This window comes from Pimephales promelas, chromosome 16 (genome assembly GCF_988280905.1).
Source record: "Pimephales promelas chromosome 16, fPimPro1.hap1.1, whole genome shotgun sequence".
Lineage (NCBI taxonomy): Eukaryota > Metazoa > Chordata > Actinopteri > Cypriniformes > Leuciscidae > Pimephales > Pimephales promelas.
Window position 1 is genome coordinate 10,107,856 of NC_142784.1, and position 16,443 is coordinate 10,124,298.

Genomic DNA, 16,443 nt, shown 5'->3' on the forward strand with positions numbered 1-16,443 from the left:
TTAAATCTTGCCTCCCATCCAACAAACCGCAATAAGCTGTTACTTTTGATGTGTCCATTTTATAATGAAATTCAAACGATAAATACGGTTTCGCGCTCTTTAAGGTGGCATGACTCCTGTAACACCTCAGTTCGAATGAAGCGCATGTAAACCGAGCATCTCTTCTCTTTACTACTTGTTACAGCATGAAATAAACATGAATGAACATTAGAAGGTATGTTGACAACTTTCCAAAATGCGATATGTCTCCTTGTAGTCAATCAATCAGTGTTTCAACCACAGAACGATGTAAATAAAACGGCGCGTCACGTAAAAATCCATTTACTTCAAAAAAGCCCTTTTGCCTTGAGAAAAATCGCCATTTACTATACACAATTTTTGACATTGAGAGTAACGGAAGAGACATAACTTGCATTCGAGGTGCCATTTAGCTGGTGTGATTTTTTTTTTTCAGTGCTATTTTTACCATTACAGTCAGAACACACAAACCAGTCTCAGCAGTGTTGCACATCATCCATTAGCCTCCCACACTCTCTCTCTCTCACACACACACACGGTCGTACACTGTACAGCCCCCACACACACTTGTGTACAGTGGTTGCGATGAGAGCGCTCCAAATCCAGCCTCGCTCTCAATTATGAGCGCCGTTAAACCCGGCAAGTGAGACACTCTCTCTCGCTCGCTATCATTCATCCTTCCCCAAGTGTCAATTTATTCCTCCCACTGATCTTTTCTTCCCTCAGCTCCCCCCCACCTTTCTCCAGATCTTTTAGTAACAGAATGTTCTCGGTACAGACACAGTTGGACATCGTTTCAGACAAGTTGCCGTTAGTGTCTCCAATCATCAGTGCATTTAATGGTCCAAGCAAGATTTTGAGGGATAATGATCACAAATGCACATTGACGAATCGGAGGTGTTCTGATACAATAATGACGTACATTCCCCAATGAGCACACATACAGTCAGAAAGGTTTGCATCATTTTGAAAACATATTCTGTCATATTTAAATGGACGTATTTTTTTAAGACACAAGTCTCAAATTCCCACATGGAGTAGTGGAAATAATTAAAACCAAAGGTCTCAAACTCCCTTCTAAAATGTGTTGGTGAATATCATTATTCGTAATTGGAATTGACTGGAAAACGTATTTGTAAAGTCATGGAGGTAAAAAATGCCATTATCCGACTAGTATTGCAGATGTGTCAACACAAAAAATGCACATTTTGAAAGTTTTTGGGCACAATAATCTGCATTACATGTGTATGATGTTTACCTGCATGGCATATTTTGTCCTTAGGGCTGATGATTAGGCCGAGGTCCTTGGAAATTGCATTTAACCGATCCATTCCCGGGCAATACAACAAGTATGTGCAGCACTTGGAGTCGTTCCTGCAGCGTGAGTATCAACGCTCTTTTAAGGACCATACCTCTCTACATATTTGCCTTGTTAAGGTATAAAAGGATATTGAACATAGCACCACCTGGACCTAACTAGGTAACTCAGAGGATACTTTAACCCCCCCCCCCAGACCAGTACCAGACCTTTCAAGACCGTGACCATTATCAGGCCTCCCCAGACCCAACTAGATCTCATAACACCTAAACCCAGAGCAAAACTAGACCTTTCAAGGTCCAGCTAGTTCAAGAACCGAGGCTGCAGTCCATTTTAATGGTTTGACGGGGTTCCTGCACTAAGCAGGTCAGTCTTCTCTAAGAAGCTGTTCAGAAGACTTCAACTCTATTCAAAACAAACATTATCCATATATGGCAGGCAAATGGGTGGATAAAATAAACGTTTGAAACAAATCATCAAAGGAGGATATTGTAATACAGCCAATTTCTAGATAAAATGACACATTTTTACTTGCATGGATGTTTTCGTTACACTATTGGTCATCAAGGTCATATTTGGGACAAGCAACCGCTACCCTTAAGTAATCAGGAGGAGGTGGTGTAGTCCGATTTTCTGGACTTAAAATCCTCCATAATATAAAAGGTATGTTAGGAATTTGATTTCCTTCTCTCAATACCTAAGTCTCTCAGATAACGTCCCCTTGTGTAGCCTCTGTTTGGATGGTTTGAATCTGATCTTCTTAATACTCTTAAATTGTTCTCAGCTGTATGCGATCACCGCCCCACTTGAGAACGTAGCTGCATCCGTGCTGACTTGTCGTCAGGCAATGACTTTGTTGGCAGTGATTGCGCATGAAGGTGCCTCACGAAACCAATTTCGGACCGACTTCCGAGGCAGAATAAGAGTTTAATGATCTACAACAAAATCGAGCGAACGTTGGTGGTAACGAGGCAAATATTTAATTACCACAATAGTCATTTCTCAATTGAAATTACTAAATAAGTGGAAAACGTTGATCAAAAATGTACATTTACACACATACTGTCCATCAACCACAAATTTCAGATGCCATCTTTATTTTTTAGCTCAACTGTCACAGAATTGAAAGCACAGGATTGTGGGATATCAAAGGCAGTGAAGGATACATCTATTCTGCCTTCAAAAATCAATCAGATGAAGGGATCTCAGGAGACAGGAAGGGAAGCTAACATTGGATTTGGATGTGCCTTGATGACTTCATAACTTGCTTCGAATAAGGCGTTTTTTCGTTCCATTGACTTAATAGAAGCTCATGCAACACGTTTTGCATTTTGCGGCGTTCAAACTCTCAGCCGCGAATCACATGAAGTCGTGTGACCAGTAAAGATCGATACATCACGGCGAGACTTTTTGGCTGAATTAATTCAACAATATTTTTGCAGTAAAGTCGAGTAAATTTTAAAAAGAAAAAATTATGTGTATTACTATTTGTTATAAATTAATGGAGTAGTTCACTTTTAAAAAACCTTTGCTGATAATTTACTCACCCACATGTTATCCAAGATGTCCATGTCTTTCTTTCTTCAGTCGAAAATAAATTAAGGTTTTTGATGAAAAGATTCCAGTATTTTTCCCATATAATAGACTTCATTGGGAACCAAACGGTTCAAGGTCCAAATGAGAGTTTCAGCGCAGCTTCAAAGGGCTTTAAACGACACCAGATGATGAATAAGGGTCTTATCAAGCAAAACGATCTGTCATTTCAAAAATAAAGTTTATTAGCACAAATGCTCGCCTTGCTCTGTTCTGTGATGCGTGTTCGTGACTCTCCTGTTCGAACTCGTTCATCAAAAATGAGCGAATCTTTTTTCGACTCATGTAGTTCATATCGTTCGCTGAATGAACGAATGAACAAAATGAACAAATCTTTTTGAGTCATTTCGTTCGTTGAATGAAACAAATGTTTTGAAAAAAGATTAGTTCATTTTGATGAACAAGTTCGAACAGTAGAGTCACGAACGCGCATCACAGAACAGAGCAAGGCGAGCATTTGTGCTTATAAAACTTAAACTTTTTTATTTATTTTTTAAATGACCGATCGTTTCACTAGATAAGACCCTTATTCATCATCTGGTGTCGTTTAAAGCCCTTTGAAGCTGCACTGACACTCTCATTTGGACCTTGAACTGTTTGGTTCCCAGTGAAGTCCATTATATGGAGAAAAATCCTGGAATGTTTTCATCAAAAAACTTAATTTCTTTTCGACTGAACTGAAGAAAGACGTTGACATCTTGGATGACATGGGGGTGAGTAAATTATCAGCAAAAGTTTTTTTTTTAAAAGTGAACTACTCCTTTAAGGTCATAAATAAGACTCTGCAGACCATCACATCATATCACGACCATTGCAGTGTCCGAAGAAATTCCGCATGCTCATAGTCTAGTGTGACCGTGGCTGAAGGCCTCCTTTTTCAGCTTTCGGACATGCAGCTAAAGTCTTTCTTAAATAGATCACTAATGATCCAGATACAGCAGTCATGAGTGACTCATTTAAGGACCCCATGCAATCAAAATTGGAGTCTTGTGGCTTTTAGTCAATTAGTTTTAAGGTCATCTAGATGTTAGTTTTGGCAGATACACTCATTTAAAGTGTCTCTACTCTGGGAAAATGGACCAGAAATATAAATGACATCTCCTGCTCAGAGGTATTTAGACATTCTTGTCCGATAAAACACTTTTACGGGTAGGCGAAAAGTAGCCAGACGACCTCCTCCTTCTGGTGAGGTTCTCAACTGTCCATCTGATGGACGTTTTACTATCCCTTAAGTCCAAAGGAGAGGAGCTGTGAAGTGCCGTGGGTCACATGACAAAGCCAACATGTCGGATGTAGTATGTCTTTACCATATAAAACATGCATGTAACAGTTATTTCCTCATCAAATGTAGTCTCTACTGGGTGCTAAAGACAACTACGATTGTTTCCGTCCTGTTGGAGTTGATCTCAAGTAGAAATGTCCCAATTCTGACCTTGATTTTAAACTACAACTATTAGCTATTTAAAGAGCAGTACAGCTTTTGATATGTCCTTCCTCCACTAGACATATCAAACAGGAATGTTGCGCTTCACAAACCATTTTGGGGGGCTTTTAAGCTCTTATTTGGAGCACTCAAAGACTTCGAAAAGGGCTACACTTGTAGACAAGAAAAAACCTCTCCCAAACACACAATTGTATCAAACTACTGCTGATGATATTCAGCTCAGCACCTTTATCTCACCATCTGTTCTCTCTCGTTTGTTACTTCAGAGTACAATGAATCCCTGCAGGATAGGAACGAGATCTGTACCAAGGGGGAGTACTTTGAGCAAGGCAATGATCCTACTGTGGAGAAGAAGGCCTGCCAGTTCAAGAGAAGTTTTCTACGACAGTGCTCTGGACTGGCTGATAGCACTTTTGGTTATTCGGAGGGCCAGCCATGCATCCTAGTCAAGATGAATCGAGTGAGTCGCATGTTTTTACGCGTTCGCCAGTAAAAGGTACCTACTTTTGAGACCGCAGGTTAGCTGTTCGCATATGTGATGCGAAACCCATCACGTGGTGACATTTTACCTATTAAAGTATTTCCGTCTTTCGGATGAGACGTTAAACCGAGGTCCTGACTCTCTGTGGTCATTAAAAATCCCAGGATGTCCTTCGAAAAAGAGTAGGGGTGTGACCCCGGCATCCTGGCCAAATTTGCCCCTTGGCTTCTGTCCATCATGGCCTCCTAATCATCCCAATATATACTAATTGGCTTCATCACTTTGTCTCTTCTCCACCAATAAGTCGGTGTTTGGTGGCCGTTCTGGCGCAATATGGCTGCCGTCGCATCATCCAGGTGGATGCTGCACATTGGTGGTGGCTGAGGAGATTCCCCCCTTCCATATGTGAAGTACTTTGAGGTCCCAGAAAAAGCACTATATAAATGTAGCGAATTCATTTTTGAAACCGCAGGTTAGCTGTTAGCATATGTGGTGCGATCTGGAAAAAATCAATCATATGGTGACATTTTACCAATTACAGTATTTTATATACAGTGTTTTGATAAGCTGGTTTTTAAGCCCTTTCCAAATCTGAAATTTCTATCATTGTTTGTCGGTAATGAAAGTTATGGTTATCTGAAGTCGGCTGAAAACTTGTGCTGTTGAGGTTTACACAGGACTGGTGGGAAATGTGCATTGATATGCCTTTATTCTAGATGTTATGTGGTTTATTTTGATATGTGAACGGTGTTTGTAATGTTAAGAAAATAATCTTAAATGTTCATGTTCTTAAAGACAAAGACAGTCTTTTCTTTTCAGCTTGCCACTATAAATCAATATTTTTCTGCACTTAGCCCTTTTTGGTCTGTTTCTCTATTTTTACATTTGGGCTTATAAACCACTGTATATGTAATGGAGATGAAACACTATGTGTTTGGTCTCTATGGATTCAGAAGACCATAAGCTAACATAAGCATGCATGTAATGTGTTTATAAAGGAAGTTTGAGTGAAAAATGTACAATACACTAGAGAATTTCAAAAACGGAAATTCGATTTTTGTCATTTATTTCTGAAAATCACACAATAATAGTCAACAGTTTTTGAACAAAAAATATCTTTGTCTAAGCCTTTGCTTGACAGACATGTGTAATTGTTCAATAAAATGTGTAAAGAACTATGAAAAATCGAACTTTATTTACAAATAGTCCCAGGCGTTTTTCTTAGGAGTGCTTGGAACTTTCTAAGCAATGCTTTCTCCTCGTCACTCTCCAGTAATTGTTCCAGAGCCTGTTCCACTATAAATCGTTTACTGCTTGCTATCATAAAAGAGCTAAAATAATAAATAATGCTATAATTGTGTGTATATATAGATATATATTTGATTCTTCGGTCTCTGTCTCATATAAATCTCAGCGCGCTCTCGCTCCGTAAAGCCTTGTTTATACTCAACGCGTCCGTTCGCTTTCTGCCGTCTCCTGACGCTGTTTGCGTTATATCCCTTACTATATAGTACCACCCCTTGCAAGGCTACAGAGACCTCCTATTTGCTAGAATACGTCATGGTAACCTTCCCCTGATTGGGTAAGAAAAATATTTCTCCATCAGCAATTTTTCCATTGGTTGTTGCCTGTGAATCTGCCAAACGACATCGATTTCATTGGCCTTTGGCGGTGTGTATACAAGCCGGGTATCTCCGGGTATCCAGTTATCACTGTTTTCAGTGGAATCTGAGGAAGACGGCAAAAAAGGCCGCACCTCTCTATCATGAATAGTTTTTAAGATAAATACACATTTGTAAAAGTATGTCATTTTGGGCGGTGCCGCCCAATTCGTCCTCGGAGGGGCCAAAGATATATTCATAGATAATAGACAAGAGGTTATAGACTAATAATTTATTAAAAACCCAGTTTTGACTGACATTAAACCTATTTTTAGACCTTACTGAAAACGTTCCAGCGCGACATCCGACGAGTTTTCACAGATCGCGTCACACATGTACTGAGCCATGGTCCTCACGCTTGGACAAAAACTTCTAAATAGGCCTTTGTTGTGTTGTAATTGCATCTCAGAAATTCAACATTCACCTTTAAAAGTTAGAGACCAGGCTTGTTTATAAATTTCTGCGTTTCATTTGTTCGTCAACTGAAGCGTTATGCTGTTGTGGAATTAGTCGGATCGTTATCTAAGGATGTTTGTTCAGTGTTTGTTTCTTATCCTTTGCAGGTTATTGGGCTTAGGCCTAAAGGAGACCCACGTATCAACTGCGCAGCCAAGGTAATGCCCACATCACACTGTATTCTAGCTTAAATGTGTACAATGTTTGGTGTAACGTGATTTCACGAAGTACAACATGTTTGTGGATCAACATCTTTGTTGATCCTGGAACAACATTCCAATCAACCAATCAGATTTGAGGGACAAGTTTATTGTTTATGTCAAGTTTAGGCGTACAACCAGGGTTATGTGCTTCTAAAACCGGGTATTATTCCCCTCTGGTTTTAGGGAGAAGTTATGAGTCGGGTTAGGTTTAGGGGTAGGCTTAATTTTTCAGACAGAAAAGTTCCATGATCAACAAAATAAGTTGGTCCGGGAACATGTCTTATTTGGCAGAATCACAGTGACGACGATGCCAGGATGAGTGTATCATGATGGTGCGAGTCTGAACTAATATGCTAATGTTTCCATCTTGGGTTTTTACACATCTGTTTGTATCTGGTCTCTCTCCACGCTGCCTATAGGGCCAGCAGTATTAATGGTGGGTAAGATGTCGGGCCCCCCTCCCTCCCTCCCCCCATTGTGTCCCGGGCCTTTTCCATCTCTTTGCTGCCTCTCTCCTGTACTGCTTTGTCTATGGTGCTTTTAACTGCCCTCTTTCTAGAAATGATGTATACCTTCAGACCCCCCAGCCATTGAGAACAAAGTGCGTAGTGTCTTGGTTGAACAACCCTAGCAGTGGGTCCTTCCTCACCATAGGCCCCTCTGTTTATTCCAATCGGATTTGAATGATTCACAAGATTTCCTACCATTAACATGCAAATTGTGAAATGCTTTTAAACTAAGGGTGTGCGTCATTGCGTGTTCACTTTTGGGCATAGTGAAGACCTTTCCAATCTGTCAGTTGGTTTCTTAGCAGGCAACCCTTTTTCGGTGGAAGGGTAGCATTTTAGGTGGTCTTTCTTGGCCATACTTTGGACCAGGGGTGTCCCACGGGAGTTCAGCTCCTGCCTGGGAGTTTCTAATGATCCCAAAGCCCTTGATTGGATGTTTCAGGGATGCTTATTTGAGCTAGAGATCAACTCTACTGAAAGGTGGTCCTCCAGCAGGATTGGACACCCCTGGTCCAAGGTATCGCTACGCAACGAGCATCTTAAATGACTATAAGCAGAAGGGCTGCTGCACTTGACATCGTATTCTGGTCAGAAAGGACCAACTTGTATTGGAAGGGACCAAGTTATGACATGTAAATGAACAAATAGTTTGGTTTACGTTGACAATATCCTGTATTCTTGCTACTATTGGCGCTTTTCCACTACACAGTACCAACTCGACTTGACTTGGCTCACCTTTGTTTGGTTTTCCACTGTGTAAAAGTTGTACCTATACCTGCTTTCGGGTACTTTTTTTTGTATCACCTCCGGTGAGGTTATGAGCGAGCTGAGGCGATACTGAAAACAATGCCGACTTCTGATTGGTTAGAGAGAATCTGATTAGTCACTATTCACTGCACGCGCCAGATGGAGTATCCAGAATAACCCCGCCATTTTAAAATAGTTTGGCCAGAGATGGTTACTAAACTTACTACTATTAATATGGCAACTCGGAAGAATATGCCGTGGTCACATGAGAAGGTTCAGACTTTCCTTTGTTTGGTGGCCGAAGAGAGGATCCAGCGAGAGCTTGATGGGGCAATGAGGAATGAAAGTCGTCGCTATGATGACCGGGTACTATTTGTGGCGGTATTGTCTGCATTGGAAAACGGAGCGAAAAGCGAGCCAAGGTGAGGCGAGGGGAGGCGGTACTGGTAATGCAAAAGCGCCATAAGTGCTCACACCGAAAATCCTTTTTAAATAGCTAAATCCTGTGATTTAGCTCAGATTTGATGCCATGAATCAGGCAAACCAGCCACTGTTCACTGTGAAAGCCTGTTACCTTGTAAACATGACAGCTCTTTAGTGTTGTTCAGGCCACATTAATGTTTAAGCTTACAAGTGCTTATTTAGCACTTATGTTTGGATCACCATATCATATCAGTTGCTAGTAGGAATCCACGCAAAAGTGAAATGCGTTTGGGTCAAATTCATGGTTTCAACAGGTATTCCAATTGATTTTATTGACCTAGTAATATATTTTTCTCCCCCTTGCAAAACATTGCCTTTTGACCTCAGAAACCTCTTACGAATTCTTATGAACACGTCCACAAACATCTAACCGATATCAGACACGAGTTATGCAATGTTGGACCCATTTCAAACACTTGTTTGCTTCCTTGGCGTAGTTCTTCGCTGCAGATGTGAGCCGTTCCTATCAGACCTGCCATGTTTTTGACTCGACTCCCGTGAGAACTGGCCTTATCACTCAGTCATTCTTGTCCCTCGTGACTTCTCTGAGAGCTCTCACCCGTGTGACCCTTGAAGGTATACAGCGGACACAAGGAAGTGCTCTCCGCTCCTTCGGGAACTCTCTGAACTCTTAACGCTTTTGCAAAATTATGCTGATGGATTCTGCTTTCTCTATCTTGCCATTACTTACTAAACAAACTTCCACAAATAAGTCCTTGCAATGTTTCTGTGGGACTTTCACACAAGAAAGTTGCGTTTTTGGTCTTCCAAAAGTACTTTTCCAGTGATAATACCACATCTCTTTGCGCACAAGCAACTGTGTTTGGTGTTTTTTACACATTTCGATTCCACGCCTTATCAAAATTGCATTAAAGGAGTAGTCCACTCTTAAATAAACATTTGCTGATAATTTACTCATCCCCATGTCATCCAAGATATCCATGTCTTTCTTTCTTCAGTCGAAAAGCAATTAAGGTTTTTGATGAATATAATTTCTCCATATAATGGACTTCAATGGGAACCAAACGGTTCAAGGTCCAAATGACGGTTTCAGTGCAAACTGTTCAAAGGGCTTTAAACGACACCAGACGAACTCGTTTATCAAATGAACAAATCTTTTCCAGAGTCAATTCGTTCGTTAAATGAACCAATTGACTCGAAAAAAGATTAGTTCATTTTGATGAACGAGTTCAAACAGAGACTCAAGAACGCTCATCACAGAACAGAGCAAGGCGAGCATTTGAGCTTATAAAACTTAAACTTCGTTATTTATTTATTAAATGAGTGATTGTTTCGCTAGACAAGACCCTTATTCATCGTCTGGTGTCGTTTAAAACGCTTTGAAGCTGCACTAAAACTCTCATTTGGACCTTGAACCGTTTGGTTCCCATTGAAGTCCATTATATGGAGAAAATCCTGGAATGTTTTCATCAAAAACCTTAATTTCTTTTCGACTGAAGAAAGAAAGATAAGTAAATTATCTGCAAAAGTTTTTTTTTTTAAAGTGAACTACTCCTTTAAAACCGCTATTGTGAAAATACAGTGAATGCACAGCAGTGGTCATACATAAATTATAGACCGATTGTTCTTACATAAATCGTATCGAAAAGGAGTAAAGTGAATTTCTGTAACATTTTCTAGTTTGCGTTGAATGAATGCTGTGTATTTACAGCAAAGACGGTTTGTGTGAAAGCTACGAATGAAACGCTGCACTTCTTGAGCTTCTGTGCTGATTCTTAATAATTACATTCTTCACTTGAATTTGATTATTAAATCATGAATCATGGTCCTGTAGTGCTTTTTGATGCTTTAAAACGACTGACTAAACACCTTCTTTTAGTGTTTCTATGATCTTCTTTTTGGTTGGACTCCCGCTGTCTGCAAGCATGCGTCACCTTTGACCTTTCTCTAGATACACAGCCATTTCAAAAGCTTACGGCTTCCAGCACATCATCTCATTCGGTTCGCCTAATGAAAGATGGACGGGTTACTGAATGCACATTAGGATCAGAACCTTGCAACTGTTCCTGAAACAGTTTGTTGCTTCCTGCTACTGCTGGATATAGACTGTGATGGAGTTGTGGATTCATGCGTTCATATACAGTACATGATGCAAAGTCCTGTCTGTATTGTACGAAAGGCTGTTCTGTGTGTGTAACATGCTTTAGGAAATGTTGATGTCTTTGTGCATTTGAAGGGGGTGTTATTTTTCCTCGTCATCAGTTTGAGTGATGTGAGGGCAGTCTGTTGCTACGGGCAACTGCTCGTGAGTCACATGACACGTATTGAAGTGCAGCAGTGTGATCTCAGTGTGCTTTGCTGTGGTGTCTCCAGGTGCAGAGAGACACCCCCCTGCAGATGCAGTATTTCCCCACTGAGGGCGTGCTGGACAAGAGCTACTACCCCTATTACGGCAAGAAACTGCATGTGAGTACAATGCAGCAAGATCAGTGTTTAAATGTGGAGGTGCGCGATATAGCGGTGACCGTTGTCAGAATAAATCATGTGAAAAATATGACCTGTATATTAAAAATAAATATATTTAAAGAATATATAATAAAATATAAACATATTTAGCATATTTAAAGGTGCCATCTGGGAAAAAATATCAATTCATACACCATATTCCATACCAGATGGGGGCAGTATACCTCCAGAAAAATACCTCCGCGGCCGCGCGCAGCCGCGCACTCATGTCTTCAAACAACACGGGCGAGCGGGTCTCCCTCACGCATATTAATCAGTAAAACTAATAGTAAAAGGTTGGAGGACCGCAGTTTCATGTGGATCATTTGGAGATTTTCAGAGATTAGAGACTAAATGAACAACATCTCAATACTAAATTATAAAGGCCGTCTCATTGACAAGCCGGTGCATTTCGCAACCCGGTCTCATCCCAAGACGTCATATAACTGACGTTTTGGGACGTCTTTTGACCATACGTCAATATTCGCCTTTTTAGGGCCCCCTTAAACGTCGGTAGATGAGGTTATGGGATCCTAACTCTACCCCATACCTAAACCTAACCCTAAACCTAACCCGTCACCTAATTGACGTTAAAGGTAAAGCGTCAGTTGTATGACGGCCCGGGATCGCCATCTACCGACGTTTAAGGGGGCCCTAAAAAGGCGGATGTTGACGTATGGTCAAAATACGCCCCAAGACGTCAGTTATATGACTTTTTGGGATGAGACTGTGTTACATTTCGACGATATGGGAAAATTAAAGCCCAGGCATTTTTAGTTTATGGTATTCGTTTTGTTCATGTTACATTTTTATCATTAGTTTGAATTAATTTGACAGACAGCATTCCCTGATGTGGACCAAGCTAGCGCCTTTCAGAGCTGCCAACTCTCACAAATTCACCGTGAGACACACAACTTTTCACACACTCACGCCACATCCATTTTGTCATGCACAGAAAAGGACACAGAGACCGATCTCAGCTCTCAGATTCTGTTAATTTTATTACGCAATTCAAACAATAAATGCAGTTTTGGCGCTTGTAAATGTTAGACGACAGATCCCTAGCGCACGTGAACCGATCATCTCTACTAGCTAATGGTAAACGAACACGAACACTGTTGAAAGATATGTTACAACTTAGCAAAATGTATTCCTCATGCATAATATCGACCAATCATTTATTTAACTCATCCCTGAACTGAAATTTAGTAGCGGGCTGTATTTCCACACGACATCACGACATGACATGCAGGTTCAAGTACACACAAGCCGGCGCGACTTACTCGTGTTACTGCAGTTTGGCTGGTGCTAACGTTTTTGCCCGCCCGCATACCGCCTCCCATGGCCGAAACTGGTATTACGACACCTGCCGGGCCGGGGCTAATAATTTAGCATGCTAATTTAGGTTATATCTCGGCAGCACTATAACTTGCAAGTTTTTTAATAACATCATTGCGCTTATTTCTTCTCATTCTTTTGATGTGTGTAGCTCATTTTTTGGATATTTGTACCTCAATTATTCCATATGGCACCTTTAAAAAATAGAATAAAATATAAATATTATGAATTTGTGAATTTTATGAATGAAAATTAATTATTTGATATAAAATAAATATTTCAAATTCATTTTAAAATGTAATGTATGAAAATATAGATGTAAATGTATGTAATATTAATTTTTCAATTAAGTGGTCTGATTGCACCTTTAATGGGAGACGTGAAAATTAGGGCTTGTTTTTTTTTTTATGTATTAAACATGAAATATACATATATACACAAGAATATTTTAAAATATATATTTTTTAATATTATATGTATATTTTATATGTATAAATATAAATATATATAATTGTTTTTTATATTTTATTTGAATGTTTACATTTAAAAATGTATTCTTTGTATATTTGATATATATACAAAATGTATCATCTATAATTTTTACTTATTCTATGCCCCCAGTACTAGCGTTATACACTAAACAGTTTTTAGAGATAAAACTCTTTACATTCGATCATCATGAAAACAAATCTCAGAGAACGGTTGACTAAGTACCAATGTTTTATTAGACTAAAGGTTCATTTTGCGCCGGAGTTCTCCTTTAAAAAGATTGAGGTAAAATTGACAAGATATTTAATAGCATCAGCTTTATGTGATCGGACACAAGAACAAGTTCTGGATTTGTTCAAGTTCTGGGAAAGTTTGTCTAGAACCAAAAATCATAATATTTAAAATCCTATATTATGAGATTTTTGGTTTTAGACAAACTTTCCTAGAACTTGAACAATTTGTATATATATATATAATTGGTGTCCATATTTAAAGCAACACTAAGTAAGATTTTTTACTTTAAAAGAATGTTTCCAAAATTGTTTCAGTTGTTCATTAAGTTGTGGTATGGCTAAAATGCACTTATGCGGTCCTCTATCTGATATCCACGCTATGTAAGATTGCCAGATCGGGTCGCGTTTCTGTAGTTCTAATGAGACATAATGCTACATTCACACCGGACGCGAATAGCGCGTCAAATTCGTGCCTGACGCGTCTAGTTTGACGTTTGACCACTTTGTGTTAATTCGCCTGCCAAGAGTGAAACTGGCGCGCGTAAAAACAAAAGTTTGAAGCGAAATTTACGTGTGTGACGCACGTCAGAATCGAAATCCATTGGCGGCCATTGTTTTTATGTCGACCGAGCATTCACCAAGAGAGTTACCGCTCTGTTTTTACTCTGGAGAGCAGAACAGCGGCGTGGGGATCATCGTCGCCGTATATCTGTGTCCTCCGTACCCTTCCGACGCGAACCGTTTGGCTATAGTTTCACCATTTGCTCGCTCGATGACGGCCGCTGTCAGCGGTACTTCCGCCTGTCACGCGCCCAGTTTGATGACATGTTGTCCCGCATCAGAGCGAGGATCACCCTCGCCCTCATCCACCTAATCTAGCTGTCATTTATTTTTGTTTTGATGATAAATAGAGCCAGCTTCCAAAAGTTATTAACCTGTCCTGTGATTTTTTTCTCTCACGTCCAGACACGAACTTATGCACATATGTTGATTGTCTTTACATCATAATACTATTTCATATAATCTAGATATGGAATGAATAACATTCAGTACAAAATGAACATGTCTCGTATATACGAATAATGTTTTAAGTGTTAAAATATTTGCTTTGTTGTGCATAATCCCACCATGCATTTAGTCATATTACAAAATAATTTATTGAAGCATCCAGACACTTAGCAGCTAGGCTACTGATTGGTTAAAGCGGCGTGAATTCACGCCAAAGTTCAGATTTTTCAACTCGTGCGGCAGGCGCGAATTTGCGTCAAACGCGTGAATGCACAAATGGCAAATGCACAAACTAAATCGTTCGCGCGTAACGTGCTTAAAGCGCCAGACGTTCAATTCACGGCATTCGCGCAAACGAGGCGTATCCGCGTCTTCCGCGCCGCAGGAATTTTTTACGCATGTAACACGTCTTTGCATTGACTTAACATTGAAATCATTCGCGTCTGACGCGTTATTCGTGTCCGGTGTGAACGCACCATAAGAAAACTACAAATTTGACTTGCTTTGCGTCAAGCGTTACCATAGTCATTATTTGTGATGCGATCTGGGAAAACCCACCACATGGTGTAATTTGTCATATTACAGGTTTTGAGACCCTTTACACGCTGAGTTCAAGCCCTTTCCAAATCTGTTTTTATGTCTTTTATCGTTTGTCTATAACAAAAGTTATGGTTATCTGAAGTCGGCTGATCGCTGTGATTTTCAGAAATGGAATTTTGAGAAAACCAGGTTTAATTAACGGTCACGTCCTGCTAGCGGGACAACTGGCACTCTATTTATTGCCTTTTTTTCATATCACATATTTTAGTAATCATCATAGATTAGGTATCATTCGAAAGCTTACAAACTCAAAATTCATCCTGTGAAAACCGAAACTGACATTGAATCTATATTTAGACCTTATTGAAAACGTACCGACGGGTTTTCCCAGATCGCATCACATTTAGTTTTTCTGTGTTTCTGTTGTCGCAAAACATCATACGTTCATGAAATCATGCGACATACTCTACCTCGTCTGTGGACATCGTTAATTCCAAAGCGGGTGTGGCTGCGGTAGGCTAAAATATTTACGACAGCGCTAATGGACAGTTCCGCTTCCAACCTGTAGGGCGACGGCAGAGGAAAAGTTACTTGGTGTTGCTTTAATTATTGCAGAGTTTCTTAGCATGATCATTTCTGTAACTTCTGTGGTTTCCGCTTGCGTCTCCCCCAGGCGAGCTACGTCCAGCCCGTCGTAGCCGTGAAGCTTCTGCTGGCTGAGGAAGACTACAACTCTGAGCTCGTCATCGAGTGCAAGGTGGAGGGATCCGACCTGATCAACAACGACGAGCGCGACAAGTTCATGGGCCGGGTCACCTTCCGGATCAACGTGTCCAAGTAGCCTGAGCCAATCCCGGAGACGCACGATGTCAGTTCCTCTCACTCAAAACCCGTCCCTTCTCATGTTTATCACACTCACCTCGTCCCCTATGTGGCGTCCTGCGAGTTCGAATCAGGGTCGTAGGACGAATGCTCGTCTAGGGTCCGGTTTGATTCCCGTCCTAGATCACAGTGTAGTTCGATGCATGCAGACCTTTACTGGCCCTGCGTCACGGATGGGTCAGGGTTGGAAGAAGAGTGTGTATGTGACGTTATTTACGGTTTTAGGACTTATTTCTCATCAGAACCACCCTTTTATCCAAAAACACCCCACCGGAAATGAAATGCAATGGTAAAAATAAAAAAAAGAAGTCACATTGATTCTCCTCCGACGCCTCCCCGTAAGAGAGAACGTAGTGTCATCGTGTAGTAAGTATAGGGACCTGTAAATAGATGCATCAACACATGATGTGCTCCCCTCATAGTACTGTTTAGCCTGCCGTGTGTGTGTGTGTGTGTGTGTGACGTGAAGCCTCTATGTACATATTTAATGGATTTTAAACACTGTTTCCTCCGTCATCGCTCTCACTTTGTCTGACTGCTGTAAGAAATCAAGAGTATGAAATTATATAATAGC

General features: G+C 40.4%; 1 protein-coding gene across 1 annotated transcript in view; it reads left to right on the top strand.

The window, feature by feature from the left end:
• The window catches only part of atp1b3b (ATPase Na+/K+ transporting subunit beta 3b), a 34,899-nt gene extending 18,722 nt beyond the window's left edge, over nt 1-16,177 (top strand). Inside the window, exons 3-7 of the mRNA XM_039660134.2 lie at nt 1,301-1,399; nt 4,640-4,833; nt 7,079-7,129; nt 11,248-11,340; nt 15,661-16,177. Coding sequence (XP_039516068.1) covers nt 1,301-1,399; nt 4,640-4,833; nt 7,079-7,129; nt 11,248-11,340; nt 15,661-15,828 — 605 coding nt within the window. The 3' untranslated portion in view covers nt 15,829-16,177. The remainder of the gene's footprint in view (nt 1-1,300; nt 1,400-4,639; nt 4,834-7,078; nt 7,130-11,247; nt 11,341-15,660) is intronic.
• Nucleotides 16,178-16,443: the final 266 nt, after the last annotated feature.